At 46.1% G+C, this 23245-nt stretch overlaps 1 protein-coding gene across 2 annotated transcripts in view; it reads left to right on the top strand.

Annotated features, from left to right (window-relative positions):
• The window catches only part of ABCC1 (ATP binding cassette subfamily C member 1 (ABCC1 blood group)), a 109085-nt gene that overhangs the window by 40190 nt on the left and 45650 nt on the right, over positions 1 to 23245 (top strand). For both annotated transcript variants that reach the window (XM_066274761.1, XM_066274760.1), the window contains exons 9-13: positions 15 to 176; positions 7847 to 7939; positions 9633 to 9836; positions 19458 to 19604; positions 21318 to 21405. In XM_066274761.1, coding sequence (XP_066130858.1) covers positions 15 to 176; positions 7847 to 7939; positions 9633 to 9836; positions 19458 to 19604; positions 21318 to 21405 — 694 coding nt within the window. The remainder of the gene's footprint in view (positions 1 to 14; positions 177 to 7846; positions 7940 to 9632; positions 9837 to 19457; positions 19605 to 21317; positions 21406 to 23245) is intronic.

Genomic DNA, 23245 nt, shown 5'->3' with positions numbered 1-23245 from the left:
CCTTTGTCCCACAGGCCCTGGTGATCACCAACGCTGCCAGGAAGTCCTCCACCGTCGGGGAGATCGTCAACCTCATGTCTGTGGACGCCCAGAGGTTCATGGACCTGACCACGTACATTAACATGATCTGGTCAGCCCCTCTACAAGTCATCCTTGCACTCTACCTCCTGTGGCTGGTGTGTGTTTGATGAGGTTCCCCATCCTGAGGGGAGGGACCTCCGTGAGTGGGTGGGGGCAGTGGGGGAGTGGGTGTCGACGGAAAGAACTCCGTAGCTCACTGGGATTTCTTGCTGTCATTTACATTTTATATTCTGACCCAACAGCTAATTCCTGGATATTTTATTCCTTTCCTCCATTGTTAGGTTTATGTTTTCTTTGGTGGTATGGTGTTTGTTTACATTGATCTTGTCTTGAGAGCATGTGTAATGAACAACCCACATTTCTGCCACTGCGTTCTCCCAAATGCTGACCTCACTCATTTATTCACTAGTGTCAAGCTAATGTCTCTTGGTTGCAAGGAGTAGAAATACATCAGATATCAGAGTCACTGAAGGATGCTGAACTTGATGCCTCCAATGAGTAAACCCAAATATACACTTAAACATGAGTATGAAGAGCTTCTGAACAACAAATAAGATAATGAGCCTAAATAGAGAAGGCTGGGAAGCTAGGGAAGCGCTGTGGGAACTCTCCATGCTGAAGGGGCGGTATTGTCATTGTTCACATTCCTGCCCCTTCCCTAGGGCTGGTGGGAGCTCTGATCCGGGCTTTGGCCTCTGTGTAAGATCACCACAGCACTTAACAGCTACATTGCCCAGAGTCTCTGAATAAAGGGAGCAAGCAGGAATAACAGGTGTCAGCACCTACACTTGACCTTCCTGTTGGAAACCACTCCAGTCACACCATCCAGTGCCCAAGGAGCCATAAGTGCCTGTCCAGATCTAGCTGGATTCCCAAAACTACCCAGAAGATGAGCCTATGCAGAGGTCACTTCTGCACAAGAGCGTTTTATGTAGAATAAACAAGAGAGACATGTATAGGAAGGGCTGGAGAGCTGCAGGAACTCTCTGCAGTCAGAGGGGCCAGAGAGAGCCATTGTTTATGTCTCCCTCCATCACTATAGGATGGGTAAGGGCTCAGGTGCTCTGCCATACCTACAGGGTTTCTATGGTGTGTTCCTGGACACACCAGTTGAACCCATTTTGGCAACAAAGGCATCAGTCAGAATCAACAGGGTGTTACTACGCACATGTGGCCTCCCTACTCGGAACCACTCCAGCTTGGTAGGCCAGTGCTTTGGACACCTTAGGCACCTGCTTGACTCCTAGTGGGCAGCCAAACCACCTGGCACACAGCCTATACAGAGACTGCTGCCTTAGGCCACTATTTCAAGACTAGGAAAGATAACTTTTGTCTAATTTATATAAACAAACATAGAAAGTCAAATAAGATCAAAAGAAGAATCTCTCTCATAGGAAAGAATTGGAGAAATGCCCAGAAAAAAAACAAACCCTAAGGAAATAAAGATAAATAATTTGCCTGATAAAAATTCAAAGAAATGGTAATAGGGATGCTCACTAACCTTGAGAGTGGAATACAGAAACTTAGAGAGAACAACAGAGAAAGTGTAAGAAAGAACAAAGCAGACCTGGAGAATACAATAACTGAAATGAAAAATACATTAGAAGGAATCAACAACAGATTAGCTATTACAGAAGAACAGACCAGTGACCTTGAAGACAGACTAGTTGAAATTAACCAATCAGAACAGCAGAAGGAAAAAGGAATTTAGAGAAATGAGGATAGTCTAAGGACAGCTGGAATAACATCAGGCTTACTGACATTCATGTCATAGGGGTTCCAGAAGGAGAGAAAGGAACGGGAAACCTATTTGAATATAAAACGGCTAAAAACATTCCTAATCTGAGAAAGGAAACAGACATTCGGGTCCAGACAACACAGAGAACTCCACATAAGGTGAACCCAGAGACATACGATAATTAAATGGCAGAGATTAAAGATAAAGAGATTATCTTGAAGGCAGCAACAGGAAAATGAGTTGCGTATAAAGGAAACCTCACGAGGCTATTCAGCAAACTTACAGGTCAGATTGGAGTGACAGGACATCCTGACAGCGCTGAAAGAAGGGAACCTACAACCTAGAATAATTTCCCCAGCAAGGTTATTATTTAGAATTGAGGGAAAAATAAAGAGTTTCTCAGACAAAACAAAAACAAAAGTAGTTCATTACAATTAACCAACTTATCCAAGAAATGTTATAAGGGTCTTCTTTAAGCAGAAAAGGAAAGGCCATAACCAGAAACAAGAATATATGAGAAAGGAAAAAAATCTCGCAGGTAAAGCCAAATATTTAATAAATACAGCAAATCAGACATTTAAAAGGCTACTATGAATGTTAAAAGAAAGAAGTATCAACTCAAACTATCATGCGTAGTCAGGAGATACAGGACATAAAAAGATCTAAAACATGCCATCAATAACAAAGTATGGATTGGGGGAAGGCATGTAAAAATGTAGTTTTCAGAAAATATATTCAGACTTAAATGTCTTAAAATAGACTGCTATAGATAATGATATACAGGGTGTGGCAAAAGTAGGTTTACAGTTTGTATGGAAAAATACTCTAATAGCTGATAATACGAGTATAAACTTTCCTGTACTCACAACTGTAATTCTACTTTTGCCCTTCCTGTACATTAACCTCATAGTAACCACAAACCAAAAATCTACAAAAGAGATACGAAGAACAAAGAGAAAGGAACTCTAAAGAACGACAGTAAACCACAAGGAAGGAGATCAGGAGAAGAAGAAAGGAGCAGAGGACAGCTATAAAACAACATAAAAACAATGAACAAAATGGCCATAAGTACATACTTATTAATAACTACTTTAAATGTGAAGGGATTAAATGCTCCAATGAAAAGACAGAGTGGCTGAATGGGTTAGAAAACATGACCCATCTATTTGTTGCCTGTAAGAGACTCACTTCTGATCAAAAGACTCAGACGGAAAGGAAAGGGATGGAAAAAGATATTCTATGCAGATAGAAACAAGAAGAAAGCAGTATCTTTATGGACATGTCTCCTCAGGCAAGGGCAACAAAAGAAAAAGTAAACAAATGAAACTATCCAACTAAAAAGTTTTTGCATAGAGAAGGGAATTAAAACAAAAAGACAACCTATTGAATGAGAGAAGATACATTGGTTAAGGGATTGATATCCAAAACAAATGAGGAAATTCATACGACTTAACATCAAAATGAACAATCCAGCTGAAAAATGGACAGAGGACCCGAATAGGACAGACAGATGGCCAGCAGACCTGTTAAAAGATGCTCAACATAACTAATTATCAGGAAAATGCAAATTAAAACCACAGTGTCAGGTTGGCTATATACATCGATAAATCAACAAACAACAAATGTTGGCAAAGATGTGAAGAGGGAACTCTCTTGCACTGTTGGTAGAATTGTAAATAGGTGTAACTACCAAGGAAAACAGTATGGAAATTCCAAAAAAATAGAGGTATATGATCCAGCAATTTCACTTATCGAAATAAAACAAAAACACTAATTTGAAAAGATGCATGCACCCCTGTGTTCATTGTAACATTGCTAGTAATAGCCAAGATGCAGAAGCAACTGAAATGGCCATCAGTCCCCGATGAATGGATACACAATGAAACATTATTCAGCAATAAAAAAAAGAATCAAATCTTGCCATTTCCAACATCAAGGATAGAACCAGAGGATATTTTGTTAAGGCAAGTAAGAGAAAGACAAATACTATATGATTTCTTTTATATGTGAAATCTAAAATAGAATAACTTAGTAAACAAAACAGACACAGACCCATAGATACAGTGAACAAGCTGACATTTACCAAAGGGGAGGGATGTAGACAGATGTGAATAAAAGAAAGATTGAAAAAATGAGTTGGGAAAAGTGGCAGGAGTAGAAAGAAGACACTACATTAAAAACATTTGCACTGGACTCCACTACTGTCTGCTGGGTAGTAAGGTGGTTCGAGTTCCCTGTTTCAACCAGCAACACGTTTTCCACTCTCAGGTTCCTTGAAGATCTCTTGATGCAATTTTGTGATTTAGGTAGGTAGAATCACAGCATCCTGTGTTTTATCTACGGGTTTAATTGCAACATCTGAGCACATTTTCCTAAAAATAAGAAAAGAAAGAAAAGAAATCAATTCTAAAATAGCATAAGCAAATAAAGGGAGTTTTGTGGGTGCATGCATGTAACTGAAAAGGCCAGGGCTGGACTTCAGGCATGGATGGATCCAGGAGTTCAAGGAATGCTGTGAGGACTCAGTGTTACTCTTTAATTATTTCTTGGCCCTGCTTTTCCTCTGAGTTGACATTATTCTCAATGGGTTTTCTCTAAATGGTTTTTATAGCTTTGGTGTCGTATTATTTTTACAGACAGTGGTGTCAGAAAAAAAGCATATTTCTCTTTGCCTTAGCCAGAGAAGCACTTGATTGGCATGGCACAATCCTGTTCATATTCCTGAGCCAATCACTGTGGGGCAGGAGGCAGAGTTTTCTGATTGGCCAGCCTGGGTCAAGTGTTTTCTCATTGTGGAAGGGATGGAGGTATGATTGACAGCTCTTCTACCAGGAGAGGGGCAGTTCCCAGAATCAAAAGATAATGAGCAAGATGCTCATATCCAAACACACACCTTATTCTTTCCCCACACTGAGCCTTGGCATGCCCTCTTCCTTCTTCTCTAAGATGAAATCCCACCCCTTCCTCAAGGTCGTGACAAACGCCACTGATTTTTTTCCTTTCTCAATTGGATGGACTTGGTCCTCTTTTGAATCCCAATCGCTTTAGTATAGAAACTCAGATGATTTTACCTTTCAGAATCATTTTTTGCATGCTCAGTTTGCCACTGCCTCCTCTCCTGGGAGTGTGTTAGCTACTCATGGACTCACAGGGTCCTGTTTTTGTATCCTGTGACTGCAGTCCCACCCAGCAGGGCCTGGTGCATAATAGGGACACAATAAATTGTTGACTTGACGGTATTTTATGTTTTCTGTGTATTTATAGAACAGACAACAAATGATAATAAATTGTTTCGATTAATGAAACTTAAAAAGTAAATACCAGAATTTAGGAATCAAAATGAATGTCTTTTCCAGTGTCTCCTTTCTCAGAAAGTGCTGGGATATCCACTTCCTCTGAAAGTGCTGCTGTGGGGAAAATATTTTCGGAATACTTTAGAATTGCCTCTCAGGTTGGTTTATGAACTATTAGGAAAATTGCTTTGTTTTCAGCAGGGTTGCTGAATGTGTTACTGGTGTTGGGGCCAGATAATTCTCTATGGTGGGGGCCACCCTCTGTGTTGTAGGATGTTTAGCAGCATCCCTGGCCTCTATCCACTGGACACCAATAGCAAAGCTCCTGTCACTACCCAGTTATGACAACCTAAATGTCTCTGGACATTGCCAGCTGTCCCCTGGGGGAAATTCCTATCGGGTTGAGAACCTCTGGCTTAGACCAAAAGTAGGATTTCTCTATTTGACCATCAAAAACACAGTCTAGGATAGTGGATGATGGTGTGGGCTCTGGAATCATAACTGCCTGGATTCACATCCTGCCTGTTCATTGCTGACTCTGTGACTTAGTCACTTAATGACTCTAAGCTCTAGTGTTTTTTTTTCTGTAAATTGGTGATGATAATGGTACCTCTCATTATAAGGGTGGTGGGAGAATTGAACGAATTAATGCATGTAATTTTTATGGAACAGTGCATGGTATGCAGATGTTCTCAGTCTCTTTCAGTTACTGTTATTTGCTGTCAGAGTTCTGAATGCTTTTCAATGGTAGTCAACCTGGTTCCTATGGCCCACAAAAGTGGGCGTTCCAGCTTTCATGGTGGGCAGTAGTGGAACCACCAAAGTATAAATAAAAAGATAAATTTAACTATAGTAAGTTGTTTTAAAGTCAAGTTACTTCCCTACTTTATAAATCATCATTACTGTGGAACCTGTGGGCGGTTAGAAAATTTTACTACTAACAGAGATACAAAAGTGGGCAGTAGGTATAAAAAGGTTGACTATCTGACTGGATTCTGGCTTTAGATTGTTGGTAGAACTCACCTTGTTCTCAAAGGTAGATAAATCTTCACATTACTAAAGCCAGTTGGATCAATGGTAGTAGTTTTTGTTTTGTTTTGTATTTTTCTGAAGTTGGAAACGGGAGGCAGTCAGACAGACTCCCGCATGTGCCCAACCGGGATCCACCCGGCATGCCCACTAGGGGGCGATGCTCTCCCATCTGGGGTGTTGCTCTGTTGCAACCAGAGCCATTCTAGCGCCTGAGGCAGAGGCCACAGAGCCATCCTCAGCGCCCGGGCCATCGATGCTCCAATGGAGTCTCGGCTGCGGGAGGGGAAGAGAGAGACAGAGAGGAAGGAGAGGGGGAGGAGTGGAGAAGCAGATGGGTGCTTCTCCTGTGTGCCCTGGCCGGGAATCGAACCCCGGACTCCTGCACGCCAGGCCGACGCTCTACCACTGAGCCAACCGGCCAGGGCAATGGTAGTAGTTTTTGAAACTAGGCCTGGAGTCCTTGCAGGGGACTACTTGGATGGGACTATTGCTTCTGTTTTTCTGAATGCCTCAGTGGAAAAAAAAAATCATATGATCCTATAGTTCCTTCTGTGTGTTTCAGTTAAGTAAATGCACACCGACCAACTTCTCAAGCAGTCTCCTTGTATTTGTGGAAGTTGAAAGACACCAATCTAGACGGTCTCCACCTCTTAACCTCTCTTAACAAGTTTTCTTGTTTGCAAGTGGAACAAGAGGAAAACTTCTGCATCCTCTTACTTACAAATCCCAAACAGCTCTGAAAACCCAAAGTTTTCCTTAACTCATTTGATGGCAAAACCTGACCTGAACTGACCGAAGTCTGTCTTCCTCTCAGTGTGAATGTCCCGATTTGCTGCTGCAAAGTCAATGCGTTTGATTGTGGAGTCGCTGTGCCCTGGAGGGGGGTGGGGAGGAGTAGGACGCAGCGGAGGGATCTGCACCTGCACTGAGGCCCCGGGAGCACGCCGGCTTGACGGTTCACTAGGAGAACGCAGGGCTATCACAGATGAAAGCAGGATTAGTAAAGGGTAGAGAGGCAGGGGTCAAAGTTTTGGGGGAAACCAGGCGCAAGCTTCCAAGAATCCTTTCACTGGAGTCACACAGGATGCCCGAAATTCCCCGGCAACCAGCTGTGCCAGCCTGGCGGCCGTGTTGCAACCAGGAAAGCTCAATGTAGATCTGGAGCCCAGGGTTTTTATTGGGGGCCAGTCACGTAGTCAGCCTCTGCCTGGCACGTCTCAAGCTTCCAGACTTGCGGAAGGGAAGGGGGCGTTCGGCACACACCATACTGTTTGCACAGTTTAGGCACAGGGAGCCATTGGTATCAGTTCTGAGGATGGTGAGAACCCTCCCCAAATTCAGGCTCCCGGATGCCAGCCGAGGGCCAGATCTGTAAGCAGACCTTCAAACAAGATAAACCCTCAGGCCGGCTGTGTTCACTGTTTTCTGCTCAACACCTTATTACCTTTCTAAAATCCTAACGTTCTAATTTGTGAAACTCATCTGGACCCACGGGTTCCAGTAAAGGATCCTGGACCTGCATGGTCTTGAAGGAGTTGTGGGATCCCACTGGAGGCGTTCAGAAATAAATCTGAAAACTCTTAACAGCCCAGCGTGGGGTAAAAGGAACGGAACTGCCGCGAACCGGCCGGGCAGCATCGGAGTTGGTGGCTGGGCCTGGGAAAGCCCTGTGTGAAGGCCTTTGTTCTCTCTCCTTCCTCAGAACCTGGGCCCCTCCATCCTGGCCGGGGTGGCTGTGATGATCCTCATGGTTCCCCTCAATGCCGTGATGGCCATGAAGACCAAGACCTACCAGGTAGGGATTGGTCTCCACAGGACTCCGAGTTGGGCCCTGGCCTGAGGTCTTTCTACTTGGATTTTAGCTTGGGTTGTGGGGTGCTCACTCAGTCTTGCCTACCTGTTGGAATCCCCTGTGGAGCTTTAAGAATTGCTGATGTCAGGGCCCTTGCCTGGATTCTCATTCACCGGCTATGGATGGGACCCAGGCATCAGGAGTCTTGAAACTTCCCAGGTGATTGCAGTGGGCAGTCAAGGGGGTGAGCTCCCGAAATCGGTAGACCTGGTGAGCCAGTGACTGAAAGCATGTCTGTGAGCCTCCGAGAAATTCCTTATCTCCCCAGAATTGATTCGTGTGTGTGCGTGTACGTGCATTTTAAAGAGCTAAATAAAAATCACCTCCCCCCCTTACCTTATGTGAGGTGCAGCGATAAACGCTTTAGTTTCAGGCGTGCTTGGTACTTTTTAAGTTTTTAAGTACCCAAGTGACAGAGTGAATACCTTCTCATTATTACAAAATGTTCAAATAATACAAAGATTTATAGTTTAAGAGGATGCTGTCCCCTTTCCTGTGCTCTCAACCATAGTGAACACAGTGGTTCTAACACTTTCTGTGTATTCCTGTAGAGATCTGATAGCGTAGTTAGGGTGTGTGTGTGTGTGTTGTGGTGTTGTTACCACATGTATTTTTACAGGAATGGGCCTGTTTTGCAGCCCGATTTCATCATTTGACACCATGTCCTGCAGACCTTTCTGTGGATGCCACAGTCTGACTTCATTCTTTTGAACTGGTGCCTAATGGTCTGTAACAAGGACAGGCCAGAGTTGATTTCTCTGCTCCCCTGTTGTTGGCTAGAGGTGCCTGTGGAGGCTCAAATGAGAGCGTCACTGCGGGTACTCTGGGAGAGCTGATTTCCAGGGTGTGGGCCTGCCGGCTGGAGTGAGGCCTCATCAGGCGGGGCTGGGGTGTGGTGTGTGTGGGGGTGCAGAGAGGATAGGCGAGGAAGGGGCTTGTAGCCAGGTCACCCTTCATTGCCTTGACACGTAGGCTTCCCTGAGCAGCCCACCGCTGAAACAGCTTCCGTCACTGGTTTTCACATCATGCTGCTTTAAGTGTCCTCGTCTGCGAGCCGGGCATGACCATAGTACTTAACAATAGGGATCTCGTGAACGTCCAGTGACTAAAATGCATGTGAAGAGCTCAGAAATGTGCTGGCACACAGAAAGTGCGAGGTGCTGTTAGCAATACTGAACAACCGTACAGCGCGGACACCTGGGAGTCAGAACCAGTGCTGGCTGTTAGAGAAACAATTCAGTATTTTAACAACTCTGCACTGGCTGGAAATTCATAAAGTAATGGAGAGGAAAACCCCAACAGCATCTCTCGTGCTTGGATCTGCAGAGTAGGCACCATGTGCCCCTTTCTTCCCTGGATACCTGAAGGATTTTTCTCACCTCTGTTCCTCAGTTTAATAGGTGTGTAATTTAACGTGATTTGAGGCAGTCTTCCCCCCCCCCCCCCGCTCCCCACTGATAAAGGTCCCCTTGGAGTGCTGTCAGGGTCAGGAGTAGGGTTCGTGGCACTTGTGCTGGGCAGCCCAGTTTTCACACCCTCCAGAAGGCCCATGTTTATTGCTCAGGGATGTTGAGTGATAGCCAGAAGTGAGCTGGCCAGCCCCCAGATGTGGGGTTGATTGTTCTTGTCTTTGAAGGTCGCCCACATGAAGAGCAAAGACAGTCGGATTAAGCTGATGAATGAAATTCTCAACGGGATCAAAGTGCTGAAGCTTTACGCCTGGGAGCTGGCGTTCAGAGACAAGGTGCTGGCCATCAGGCAGGAGGAGCTCAAGGTGCTGAAAAAGTCTGCCTACCTGGCGGCCATGGGGACCTTCACCTGGGTCTGCACACCTTTCCTGGTGAGTGAAGCCAAATTTGTCTGTCTTGGCTCACATCATTTTATGTTTTGCTTTGTTTTCATACCTAAGTATTTTTAGAAGGTTACTGTTTCAACAAAGCCGCCTCCTGTCACTCCCTTTAAAAATTACCACACACACCCCCATACACGCACACCTTAACTTATTTGTAACACCTAGTAGCTTCCAGCCCAGGGTACTCAAAGTAGCCAGTTCAGGAACTGTTTGTGTCGGGTTCCCTGTGACATAAGGAGTTTTTACCAGAATGTCCACCAGCATTCTCTGCTTCCTTCATCGAGAAATCTTGACAAGAATAAAGTCAGCTCGTACTCAGTGCCATAGTTGAGCTACAGGGTGGCGTTGGGTCCCTGTCTATTGCCGACTGGTCAGACTTGGATTGGCAGTAACCTGTGTACGTCACTTCGAGTGGCAATGCCAAACACACTCTAAAATTTGCTTTTTCTTACATTTATTGTGTCTCTCCCTTGGAATGTCAACTTCAGGAAGACAAAGATTTTATCTTTTCTGTTCATGCTATATCTTCAGTGCCTACAATAGAAGTTGGACCTCAACAAATATTTTTCATTCATTGTAAAAAAAATATTCGTACCGTATAGTATCACTGCTTCCCACCAAACTGCCTTTTAGTTATAAAATGAAAAGTATATGGTCTTTCCTCCCATCTGTCCTTTTCCTTTCAGGAAAAAAACCATTTGTGTATATAGATTTTTTTTTTTTAATTTAAAAATCTGGAAATGGAGTCACTGTAGACCTTTCATGGACTTAACTATGTAACCTCTCCGTTCATGCATTCAGATTTTCCGTTGCATGGATGTGCCGTGGTTGACTTAACCCGTCTCCCATTCCTTTTTTGGGGGATGGTTCTCTTTCTCTTGCTATTATGATTCATGAGGCACTGAATGGCCCAGTTAGCGTGTCTTGTGGTACTTTAATGGGTTTCTCCCTGGCTGGCTACCTTTGAAAAGTTTAAAGACAGCAGTGCAAGTTATTATTTTATGAAGATAGTCTCAAACCAAGAGACCATATAGAAGTGGACCCAGGCACAGTTGATAGTTAAGAATAGTTAAGGATGACTTCAGGTAATGCCCATGTTTGTGTTTTCTTTCTGTCTTTGCATTCTTGACTGTGTCTTAAAGTGTTGTTTTATTACATGATCATTACTTCTTAAGTTATGCCTGCAAATATATATTCTTATGGGAAGTTCTGTGAACTAAAACCACACCTTTTCATAACTATAACAGATTTCTGTTAGACATCTGCTTCATCACAGCTGAGTTGCAGGTGGAATGTTCAGGGAAACTCCTGTCTTTTCAGTGTTTAGCGAAGTGTGTTTATTCTGACACTGGGTTTTACTAGGCTCAGCTTAACACCTCCCTCTCGCAAGGCAATTTGGTGGGAAGCAGTGGTGCTCAAGCTCGAGGGTGTATTGGAGTCCCCCGGGGAGCTTGTTAAACCACAGCTTCTTGGGCCCCACCCAGGAGGTGTGGGTGGGACCTGAGTATTTGTATTTCTAAAATGTTCCCAGGTGCTACTGATGTTGTTGGTTTGGGGCACACACTTTGAGAACCATTGGAGTAAACCCTCACCCTTCAGAGAGTGGCCCATGACCCGCAGCATCTCATCACCTGGTTGCTTATTAGAAATACAGAGCCTCAGGCCTCTCCCAGACCGGCTCAAACACATCTGGTGTTCGCAGTCTTACCCCAGGTGGTTCGAGAAAGACTGGCAAAAAGTAGGAGTAAGCAAACGTTTTCTGTCAGGACCAACTAGTAAATATTGTAAATGTTCTGAGCCCTGTGTTCTCTGTTACACTGCTTAGGGTAGCCATAGAGAGTATAAAAATGAATGGGTGTGACCGTGTTCCTGTCAAAATTTATTTAGACCCTGAATTTCATATAATCTTCATATGTCATAAACTAGTGTTTTGATTTTTAAAAATTATTTTAAAATATAAAAGCCATCCAGAGCTCAGGGGCCAGCATAAACAGGTGTGGACCACGAGCCTTAGAGGAATGGAATGTTCTTTAGAGTCAGGACATCTGCTGAGTGCTGCTGCCAGCTCACATGTGACCTGAAGCTGGTCATTCTGCCTTCCTGCCTCTGGGTTTTCACATATGAAACATGAAGGGGTAGGGTTGTCACATATGGGGCCCTGCCCTTCCCTACCTCCCATGCCCACACCAGACATCCATTGCTGGGTTCTCTCCCAACAAGTTATGTTCGAGCAACGCTCCTGGTGACCACTGTCAATTGACTGGAGTTGGCACAGGAAATGACTTGACCTCTTTTAGCTGTTCTGGGACTGTGTGTTTCTAAGGTTCCTTCCAGCTCAAACGCCCCAGCGTTCCAGGCTAGGAGGTTCTGCTCTCTCATTGTTTTCACACTCCAGTCTTCCTGATTTTCCCCAGATGTTTGACGATCTGCTTTGATTTTTAAAAGTAAAAATAATAATAAGATTGGATGGTCGTTACCTAGGGTATTCATTAGTAGTCTCTACATGACTGTTTATTCTGTTTTATATATGTGATACATTTTATTTTGAAATCAGTAACTCATTGCCATGGTGAAAATAGCTAATGCTGTTCCAAAGGCTCTGCGACAGGGTTTACAGCCTCAGCGCTGTTGACACCTGGGACCCGATAGTTCTCTGTTCCTTTGGGTGGGGGCTGTTTTGTGCATTGTGGGATCTTTAGCAACATTCCTGACCTCTACCCTCTAGATCAGAGGTCCCCAAACTTTTTACACAGGGGGCCAGTTCACTGTCCCTCAGACCGTTGGAGGGCCGCCACATACAGTGCTCCTCTCACTGACCACCAATGAAAGAGGTGCCCCTTCTGGAAGTGCGGCAGGGGGCCAGATAAATGGCCTCAGGGGGCCACATGCGGCCCGCGGGCCGTAGTTTGGGGACACCTGCTCTAGATGCCAAATTGTGCTTCTCCCTCCAACTCTCCAGACAGAAATGTCTCCAGACTTTGCCAGATGCCCCCCCCCCCCCAGCTGAGAACCCTTGGTCTGCAGTGAAGCCTCAGCTCTTTGCCTCCAACTCCTTTCGTGTATTTCCAGAGAGACCCTACAGCATAATGGTGGCTATATGTAATGCATGTCATTAAACTATATATATCTTTTAGTTACTTTACTTTTACACAAGTAATAGCAAATCATACAGAAATCCAAGGCGCCGTCCCCCCCCCCCCCTTTTTTTTTTACATTAGGAGAATGTCTGCAGCCAGAGGGAGCAAGCCACAGGGCTCAGTCTGTGGGTTGTGTTATACTTAGGGCAGGGGATCCTTCTCCCGTAACCCTTTGCTCTGCACATTAGATCCTCTGATCAAATTGAGTTTCCAGTTTGTTACCTGAACGTGCTGGCCCTTGACTTACTTCCTGCCCTGGTCTCCATCAGGAATCCGCAGCAAGAGATGCTTAAGAGCAGGACTGGCTTTTCTTGACCTTGAATGTAACATTCAGTTTTTGGGGTGGGTGATGGGCTTTCTGAGATGGGGTTTGTTGAGCTGTTGGCCATGGAACAGATGAGCCTGGGTGTCAGTTGGGACCTTGGCCCTGACTGAGACACCGAAGCCTCTGCCTACATTAGGATAAAATATGTGGCCCTTGGTTCCCTTGGAAGGTGTTGCGTGTTCATTTCCCTGGTGAATTCCCGTGCTTCAAGGATGATGAGGTGTTTACCCGCTGGTAGGTGTGATGGAAGACAGAGGCCTGGGGAGGTCAGGCAGGAGTGGGGATGCCACATGGCAGGATTGATGGGGCTGTTTTTCTAGGATGTGGAGCCTGGCATTTATCATGTCCACTTAATGCACTTTCCTAAAATAGCATCCGCAGGCATCCGACACTAGTTAGCATTTTCCATCTGGGAAGGTTTGTGAGGTTCTTGCCTTCTACTTACCTTGTATCTCCCCTCATTAGATAATTACCATTTCAGATGGTCACTGTCTGTTGTGTAGTTCTCTGTTGACCAGATCATATGTGGACTTTGTGTTTCTTTGCTCATACCCCAAGAAGACAGGGGACTTGGCTTCCTGGTGCACACTTAGTAAGTGTATGTAGAGGAAGGACTGACTGACTGAATGAATGAAATATTTGAATGAACTATTAGAAACTGTTTGCAAGAGGCAGAAACCTAACTCAGATCGACAAGAGTGAAAAAGGGAAAGGGGGATCTTTGAGTCACAAAACAAAAACTATAGGAAAGTACTAGTTTTAAACAGGGTAAGGGTTTCAGGCATGGCTGGATCTAGGTGCTCCAAAGAGCCCTGCCCATCTCTTAGGTCTGCTTTCTCCTTTGTGGCTTATTTATTTATTTTTAAGATTTTTATTGATTGGTTTTTAGTGAGAGACATCAACTTGTAGTTGCTTCGCTTTAATTGTTCATTGGTTGGTTCTTGTATGTGCCTTGATCGGACAAGTCTGGGTTTCAAACTGTCGACCTCAGCGTTCCAGGTCAAGGCTCTATCCACTGGGCCACCACAGGTCAGGTATGGCTTTTTGTTTTTGCAGGGGTTTTTTTGGTCAGAGATGTGCTCACCATGCAGTTACAGTTCATCTCTCCTCTCAGTGACTCCTTTGAGGAGAGGGTCCCCCTTTCCCTGCTTGTTTCTGCAGAATTGTGGGATTGGTTGCAGTTGGCTACATGCTTATCCCGAGTCTCTCACTACATCCAGGGAGACGGGATGCTGGGATCGACCAGGCCTGGGTCAAGAGCTTGGGATGGGGTCTGGGCAATTCATTATGTTGCCAAAGCTCATAGACTGAGATTGGGGGAGGTTCAGTTCCCCAAAGGAAAATGGTGTTGGTGGTACCAGCAACAGGGGAATTGATGCTAGTCCAGCAGAAAGAACAGATGTCCACACTAAGAGATGTCAGGTTCTTTCAGGGGTTGGGCTGGAGTAGATGGTTCAGCCATTTGCCACATTCTTAGTGCAACAGGCATTCTTTGCTGTTTGTGAAGGATTTCTCCCGTTCTTGACTCTCACCCATTATAAGGCACTAGCAAACCCTAGCTCCCCGCTGCCCCAGTCACCTTCACACAGTTCCAAACACCCCGTTATGGAGAGTACCCCTTTCCTCCTGGACTGTGAGTCTCAGTGAGATGGGCAGGCCACTCCTGGCCCAGCTGGCAGGAAGCCAGGAGCCTGTTAATTGCCCCAATGCTTTCCTTATTCCTTAGAGCCAATGAGCAGCTAGACCAGAGGACATCCCGTCTGCAAGACTTACATTGGTTGATTTCAATGTGGTTCCTTTTACTCAAGCATGCACGCCAGCAAGATAGACTGTACTGTCCGTGACCACCCCTCATTTGAGTGTGGAGATCTAACATGCTAATGAGACGTGCAGCACATGAAGAAGTATGTAGTTACACGACACAAGCACCTCTGCATGTCTAGGTGTCACACTTAGACATCATCTCTCCTTTGTTTTCGGGAGCAACATTTTTCTTTCTCCCTTTAAATATTGTCTTCCTGAGTACATGAGCTACACACGTATAATAAATACCTGAGTACCACTTTATGGTACTCTGTTGATTTCTATCTCAGGAGTTCCCAAGAACCCAGGGTGGCTCAGTGGTAGGAGTCTCGCCTGCCTACCGGGTTTGACTCCTGGCCAGTGCACCAGGCTCTGTATTGGTGCCCGGTGATCTCTTTTGATTTCTGTCCTGGGGAATCACAAGAACCCAGGGCACCAGTCACATCAGGATTTCCATGCTTGCCTCACCTCTGAGCACAGTGCCTGGCACACAATAGGTTCCCAGTTAGTAATTGATGCATGAATGAGTGACCTCTACTTCCTGGAGAAGCCAGCGCTGTGGATCTGACAGGGGCCACGTGATGTTGCTCCCTCCCTACTCACACCCAGTGCTGCTGGTGGCAGTCACCCCTCAGTTGGGCCAAGAGAACAGGTGTGATCTGGTGGTGACATGCTTGAGACCTGGTTTTCTTCACTGCTGAGGAGACGCATCTGAGTGTATGCGCTGCAGCCTCCATTTACCTGCCTGTCCTCACACAAACATTACCTGAGTGTCTGCCTTGATCCAGGCACTGTCCCAGGGCCCGATGACAGAGCAGTGAGTACCACAGACAGACTTCCCTGCCCACACGGAGTGTTCATTTGTTCTAATTGGGAGAGACAGACGGTAAACATTAGGCATAATAAATACATCACATAGCGTGCTAAACTGTCCTGGAGGGGGGGGGAAGATTTGGGTTAGAGCGATAGGGAAGGCTTGCAGTTTTAAATAGGATGATCAAAGACCTCACTGTGAAAGTGACAATTGAGTTTTTACCTGATAGAGGGGAGGGGCCCCACCAGGGGGAGGAAAGAGTGAGTGGAAGGGCCCTGAGGCTGGCCCGTGCCTGCCCCCTGGAAGAGAGAACCCGGAGGCCAGTGAGGCCGGACAGAGGGAGGGCGGGATGGGAGGATGGTGGGAGGAGAGGCCAGAGAAGTTAGACACAGGACGGTTACACATCAGGTGGGCCGGGGGGCCTGGCCAAAATGTTAGCTTTATAGTAAGCAAAATAGACTGAGTTTGCAGAGCTGGGTTTTAAAAAATAGTGTTACTTTTATATAACTCAGCTATTTTTTAAGTGTAATTTCAGGGGTGTTTCGTGTATTCACGAGATTGTGCAGCTATCCCCGCTGCCTAATTCTAGAACATTTTCACCGCCCCGCAGAAACCCTCACTGGCTGCCACTCCCCGTGCCCCCTCCTCCCCCAGCCCAGGCACCCACTCCTCTACTCTCTGTCTCTGTGGATTTGCCCGCCTGGGCATGTCATATAGACGGAACTGTATCACCTGTGGCCTCTGTGTCTGTCAGCTTTCACTCAGCACCGTGCTTTCAGGTTCCTCCGTATTGCAGTGCCTGTCAGTGCAACATTCCTGTTTATGGCCAAACACTATGCCTGTGTGTGGATGTATTTGGGGGAGTTTGGAGTGAAGAGCGCCTTTGGATAAGAGGTCCGTGCCTGGAAGAGGGGAGCCAGTGCGTGCAGACATGAGCAGCTCACCTCCCTCTCGGCCGCGGAGCCCGGCAGATTAGTGTGCCTTGTCTCCGGGTCCTCGAGCTTGTCCCTGTCAGAGCCAGACCAGGAACCATCTTTGCTTCCCAGTGCCTCGCTCTCGGGACCGGCTTCTAGGTTCTTTGGGAGAGTAGTCTGAGGAGTTTGGACCAGGTCCTGTAGCAAGAAATAAAAACAGCTGCCATAGATCGCATTTCCTTATGCCCTGGGCACTGAGCTAAGCACTCCACCTAAGTGCTTGACTTCTTGCTGCAGCAGCCCTGCAAAGGTCTGTTAGGATCCCCACTTTATAGATGGGAAAATAGAGGCTCGATTACAGAAGTGAGGTGGTACACCCAACTGATACAGGGCTGAACTTACGGTTTCAGTTTTTTAAGCGTTACAACCTTCTAATAGGTAACAAAGAAATGAGGTAGCTGAGACCTTGAAAATACCCTGAACCACAGCCACACCAGAGGCTCACACTGGGAGCTCCTGGCTTCCAGCAGTCTGCCCTGAGCTCAGACAGGCAGGGTCCCAGGCAGTTTATATCCACCCCTCCTCACCCGCCTCCCCCTGTGCGCGAGCGTGCACACACACACAATGGCTCTAGGAGTCTGGAGCTAGCACAGGGCTGGGCACTTTCGTTCATCTCCTGGGTCCAAGGTTTTCCAGACTGCTTCTGGTAGCGTGTACCAGATGATCTCATGGGATAGCAACCTCCCCTGGTGACACCTGGCTCTGCTCTGTCCCCAGCAGTGAGGGCAGGGCACAGAAACTCACCCATTAATCTTTTTCCTCCCCCCTAGGCCATGCAGCCTGGCCCTGGATTATTCAGGGGGTCCCTCATCTCCTGGTGAAGGAGGTGACATGTTGTTTTCTCTAACAGCTGAACCCAAATTCTGGTCACTTGGGTAGTAAAATCCCAGGAACTTAGGCAGGGTAGTAAGATCACAAGGCTTAAGGCAAGTCTGACTTTGTGGGGAAGGGTGTGGCTGTTCTGTTTTCTTTCCTTTTTTTTTTTTTTTTTTTTTTTTAAGTAAGTCTTCCTGTCCTGGGGGTGTAAAACCTCATAGAACTTTAAGCTGGGTGGAACTTTAAACAGTGGCATTAATTTTCTACCTTCACCCCCATTTCACAGATGAGACAACTGAGGTACAGGGAGAGGATGTAACTTGCCCAAGAATACTCTGTCCCAGGGACTGTTCTAGGCACTAAGGATGCACTCGTGTGCAGGATGGAGTTTCCAGTTTAGTGCAGGTGGCAGGCAGTAAATACATATAATACTACACTGAAAGGTGGTGGTGGGTGCTGTGAAGAAAACTAAACCAGGATGGAAGAATGAGAGTCATGGCAGGGCTGTGGAGGGCTGGGCAAGACAGAGCAGCCCAGCCATCATCTGGATGGGAAGCCTAATTCATAATTCAGGCAAAGGCAAAAGCCCAGAGGTGTGATTGAAACTGCAAAATGTTCATGGTGCCTGTCGCCACTCAGCCAATTAAGTAGAGACAAGGATTGGATCCTTATGGGCTCTTTATTCAGATGGCTGGCAGTCTGAGAAGATGAGGGTTCTGTCCCCCAAAACTGTCTTAACACCTCATCTCAGCCAACCTTTTTTTATAAGGGGAAGAAAGGATAGGTAAGGGGTTTGGAGCTAGGGAAAAGTTACTTAGGTTAGTTGCAGTCTAGGAATTCTTCTAGTGTTTCTTCATCTGCTGACCTTCTTTATCTGTGTCCTTGTCAATGAACATTCCATCCTTGGAGCATCGGGGCTTAGATACCATCTTGCTTGTGGATCTTCTGGGCCGGGGCATAAAGGTGGATTGCTTGTAGCCTCATGAAGTCACACAGGCCCATTCATGTATCCAACTCCTGGAACAAAACTTTTCACTTGCCTTAATCATTAAGCCTATTGCTTATAACTAAAAGCTACTATTACTAAAGCTAAATTTCTAACTCTTGCGTTCTGCTATCCTGATTACACTTAGTATTATTGAGGAGTCCAGGGTGCCTCAGAAAAAGTTGGTGAGAGAGTATGCTCTTGGCCTTTCTTTTATCCAGGTGAGTATCTGTCATGTGCTAGACCAGGGGTAGTCAACCTTTTTATACCTACCGTCTACTTTTGTATCTCTGTTAGTAGTAAAATTTTCTAACCGCCCACTGGTTCCACAGTAATGGTGATTTATAAAGTAGGGAAGTAACTTTATAAAATTTATAAAGCAGAGTTACAGCAAGTTAAAGCATATAATAATAATTACCTAGCAAGTACTTTATGTCGGATTTTCGCTAAGTTTGGCAGACTAAATCTTTATAAAACAACTTACTATAGTTAAATCTATCTTTTTATTTATACTTTGGTTGCTCCGCTACCGCCCACCATGAAAGCTGAAACGCCCACTAGTGGGCGGTAGGGACCAGGTTGACTACCACTGGGCTAGACATTGCTTTGGATGTTTTTTGCTGCCACCAGCAGCCAGTGTTGGAGATTGCAGCTCACATGGGAAGAGCCTGAACCTATGGCTGGGTAGTGTAAGTGTTCCTAGACTGTGGCTCTGACTCAGAGACTGAAGTCATTGATGGGCATTCTGCTTGCAGGTGGCCCTGTGTACATTTGCCGTCTATGTGACCATCGATAAGAACAACATCCTGGATGCCCAGAAAGCCTTTGTGTCCTTGGCCTTGTTCAATATCCTTCGTTTTCCCCTGAATATTCTCCCCATGGTCATCAGCAGCATTGTGCAGGTACAACTGAGGCTGGGGGGACTTCTGGGAGGGTGCTCTTGGGGAACAAAACAAAAGAGCTTAACAGTCCCCCTTGAGGTATTCTAGTTGCCTCTGCATTACTCTCCCAGGGGGCCTGGCAAGGCCTGGACCAGTGGCTGTCATGGTTTTTTGGTCATGCCCCAAAGAAAGAAATAACATTTTAGTTCTTGACCATGAACTCACACTTGGGTATGTGAAACAGTTTAATGTAGCCAGCTTTCCTGTGCTCTGGAAGGTTCTTTCCGAAATATTTTCCTCTATTCCAGTCTGCTCTGTTTCTACCCTGCCACATCAAAATGCATCCCTTGACCCACTGAATTAATTGTGGCCAGCCATTAATTAATAGGTCTGACCCTCTAAGTGAAAAGCCCCAACCTAGACCCCTTAGAATTCCTAAATTTGTGCAGTGACTCCTTGAGGGGAGGGGACTGTTGTGTCACCTTTTGCACTAGTTGAAACTTTGCTGCCAGTAGTATTTTTCACACTTTTCCTCCCTCACAGTGCACGTATTCATGTGGAAAGTCCCATTTCAGCCACACAGATGAATCAGCCTTAAGATTTGGTGGCAAGCTTTATTTAAAAATAAAAGTAAAGCCCCTTTTTATTTTGAAACATTTCAAATGTACATAGAAGTGGAGACTAGAATAATGATGAACTTTCGTGTCCCCATCAACAGATTAAACATTTTGTCACATTGCTTTATCGAACTCTTTTCCTGTCTTCCTCCCTCCTTTGTCCCTCCTTCCTTTCAGTCCTTTTATCTTCGCTGAAAAAATTTTTTTTTTTTTTATCAATTTTTTAGTGAGAGAGAAAGGGACAGAGAGAGTGAGAGAGGACAATAGATCTGTTCCGGTACGTGCCCTGACCAGGGATTGAACCAGCAACCTCTGTGCTTCAGGATGATGCTCTAACCAATTGAGCTATCCAGCCAGGGCTCTTTGCTGAAAAATTTTAAAGCAGATCTAAGACCTCTTGACAGCTCACCCCAAATAGTACTTACATGATTACAACATCATTATCATGCCTAACAAAATTAACAGTAATTTCTTAAAATAATAATCCATATGAAAATGTTCTGAATTGTCTCATTAATGTTTTTACAGTTGGGCTGTTTGAATCAGAACTGTTGTGTGCGGTTTTTAAAACAATTTTTATTGGGATATAATTGACATAACATTATGTAAGTTTAATATGTTGATATTTTGCAGCACAATTACCGCCCCAGTGTCAGCCAGCACCTCTGTTGTGTCACATAATTATTTCTCTTTCTGTGATGGGAACAATTAAGATCTAGTCTCTTGGCAGCTTTGAAGTCTATGATCCAACATTGTTGACTCTGATCACTAGACTGTGGATTCAGTCTCCAAAACCTATTTATCTTGTCAGTGCAAGTTTGAGGACTTAAACGGGACCATCGCCTTCAGTTACTATATTTCTTAAGTCCCTTTTGCATCTAGAACAGTCCTTTGTAATACCAGTTGTGGCTTTTTAAAGGGAAGCAAACCAGAAGCAAAACCGCTTTTACTTTTTATTTGAAGGCCTACACTAGTTGTAGGAACTGCAGAGCCTTCAGAAACGAGGGAGGGTGTGGGCCCCTCTGCACCCGGGGAAACCACTGAATGCTGTTAGCCTTGGGTCTGTTTCGCAGAAATGCTCATAAAAATAACTGCACTGTAATTGCTTCCTGTGTAGGCGAGTGTCTCCCTCAAACGCCTCAGGATCTTTCTGTCCCATGAGGAGCTGGAGCCCGATAGCATCGAGCGGAGGCCCATCAAAGACGGTGTGTGCGTTTGGCCCCTCTGTGCTGGGAAAGCTGCCCCCGGCCCTGCCAGCTGGCCTCCGTTTGGCTCTGCCCGGCAGCTTGTCTGCAAGGCCGCAAGGAGCCGGATCTCTGCAAAGTGGGGTGGACTCTGGGGCCTTATCTCGCACATCCCATGAGGGTGAACTTGCACTTCTGCCTTCTTGCTGAGAGAGCCACTGGGCGTGGCTTCCCCATGAAAATCAACTTCCAGGGGACCCGGACTTTGATTCTGTTCTGGGCAGATGCACAGACAGGACTAGGATGTTAGAGACTGACCAACCTCCACTACCTATTAGCTGTGTGTACTTGGGAAGGTCACTTTACTGCTCCGAGCCTCAGTTTTCCCATCTGGTTATTGGGAATGAAGGTGCTTTTCTTTGGCAGGGGGTTATGTGGATTTTTATAGATAGGTTTATTTATTTCGTAGGCTATTATTCTTTCCCATTTGACACCCCCCCCCCCCCCCCCGACCGGGGATCTGATCCAGGGATGTATTTCCAGGCACTTAACAGTAATTTTTTTTTTTTTTTCCATTTTTCTGAAGCTGGAAACAGGGAGAGACAGTCAGACAGACTCCCGCATGCGCCCGACCGGGATCCACCCGGCACGCCCACCAGGGGCGATGCTCTGCCCACCAGGGGGCGATGCTCTGCCCATCCTGGGTGTTGCCATGTTGCAACCAGAACCACTCTAGTGTCTGGGGCAGAGGCCACAGAGCCATCCCCAGCGCCCGGGCCATCTTTGCTCCAATGGAGCCTTGGCTGCGGGAGGGGAAGAGAGAGACAGAGAGGAAAGCACGGCGGAGGGGTGGAGAAGCAAATGGGCGCTTCTCCTGTGTGCCCTGGCCGGGAATCGAACCCGGGTCCCCCGCAACTAGGCCGACGCTCTACCGTTGAGCCAACCGGCCAGGGCCTTAACAGTAAATTTTAATGGCCCTGACAGCAGTGACCACTTTCATGTCAGTGACGCCCCTGCCATGGGTGTACATCGATGTGATAACTATCTGTTGCTCCCTGGAGCGCCCAGAGGGCGGGGGGTGGAAACCTCATTTTACAGATGAGGAAACTGGCCTCAGTGACTTGCCCAAGGTCACACAACTGATAAGAACAGGAGTCAGCCTCCAACACCCACAGCCTGTCAGTAGAGCCTGTGCTCCATACACTGAGATTTACGGAGCACCGACTACGTGCCGAGCACTGTTCTAAGGACTGTCTGTGTAGCTTCCTTTAGTCCTCATGAGAGCCATACGGGGTTAATCCCGTAATTTCAATTCCATTTTACAGATGTGGAAAGTTCAGCACAAGGAAGTTAAGCACCCTACGCACAGCTGTCCAGCTAGGAAGTGGTGGTATAGGGATATGAGCCCACACAGTCTGAGCCCAGGAAATAAGAGGAATGAATGCGTGTATATTGGTTGCAGTGTGTGAGCCGTGCCAGGCACCAAGTAGGTGTCTTTTCAGATGGCATCCAGTTAGGTGTCCAGGTATCTTCAGTGGTGTGGAAAACACCTAGCACGTGCCTGCTCAACCAGTGATTGTGAGAAGTGATTGGCGGCATTTTCTCCTCGGTCCTGGCACTGCTGACTTTCCGGCAGATCATAGGCTGGGGTGATTCCGGGATGCCGATTATAGGATGTTGAGCAGCATCCCTGGCCTCTGCCCACTAGGTAGACGCCAGTAGCCCTCACCTCAGTTTTGACAACCAAAAGTGTCTCTAGGCACTATGTCCCTTGGGGAGCAAAGTCATCCCCACTTGAAAATCACTTTTCACTGGATGCAGCAATCTTCCTCCTGACTTTCCTGTCCGGTGGTCATCCAAT

The sequence above is a fragment of the Saccopteryx bilineata genome, chromosome 4, assembly GCF_036850765.1.
Source record: "Saccopteryx bilineata isolate mSacBil1 chromosome 4, mSacBil1_pri_phased_curated, whole genome shotgun sequence".
In the NCBI taxonomy this organism is placed as follows: Eukaryota; Metazoa; Chordata; class Mammalia; order Chiroptera; family Emballonuridae; genus Saccopteryx; species Saccopteryx bilineata.
Note: the sequence above shows the minus strand (reverse complement) of the source record. Positions and strands in the feature narration are given on the sequence as shown.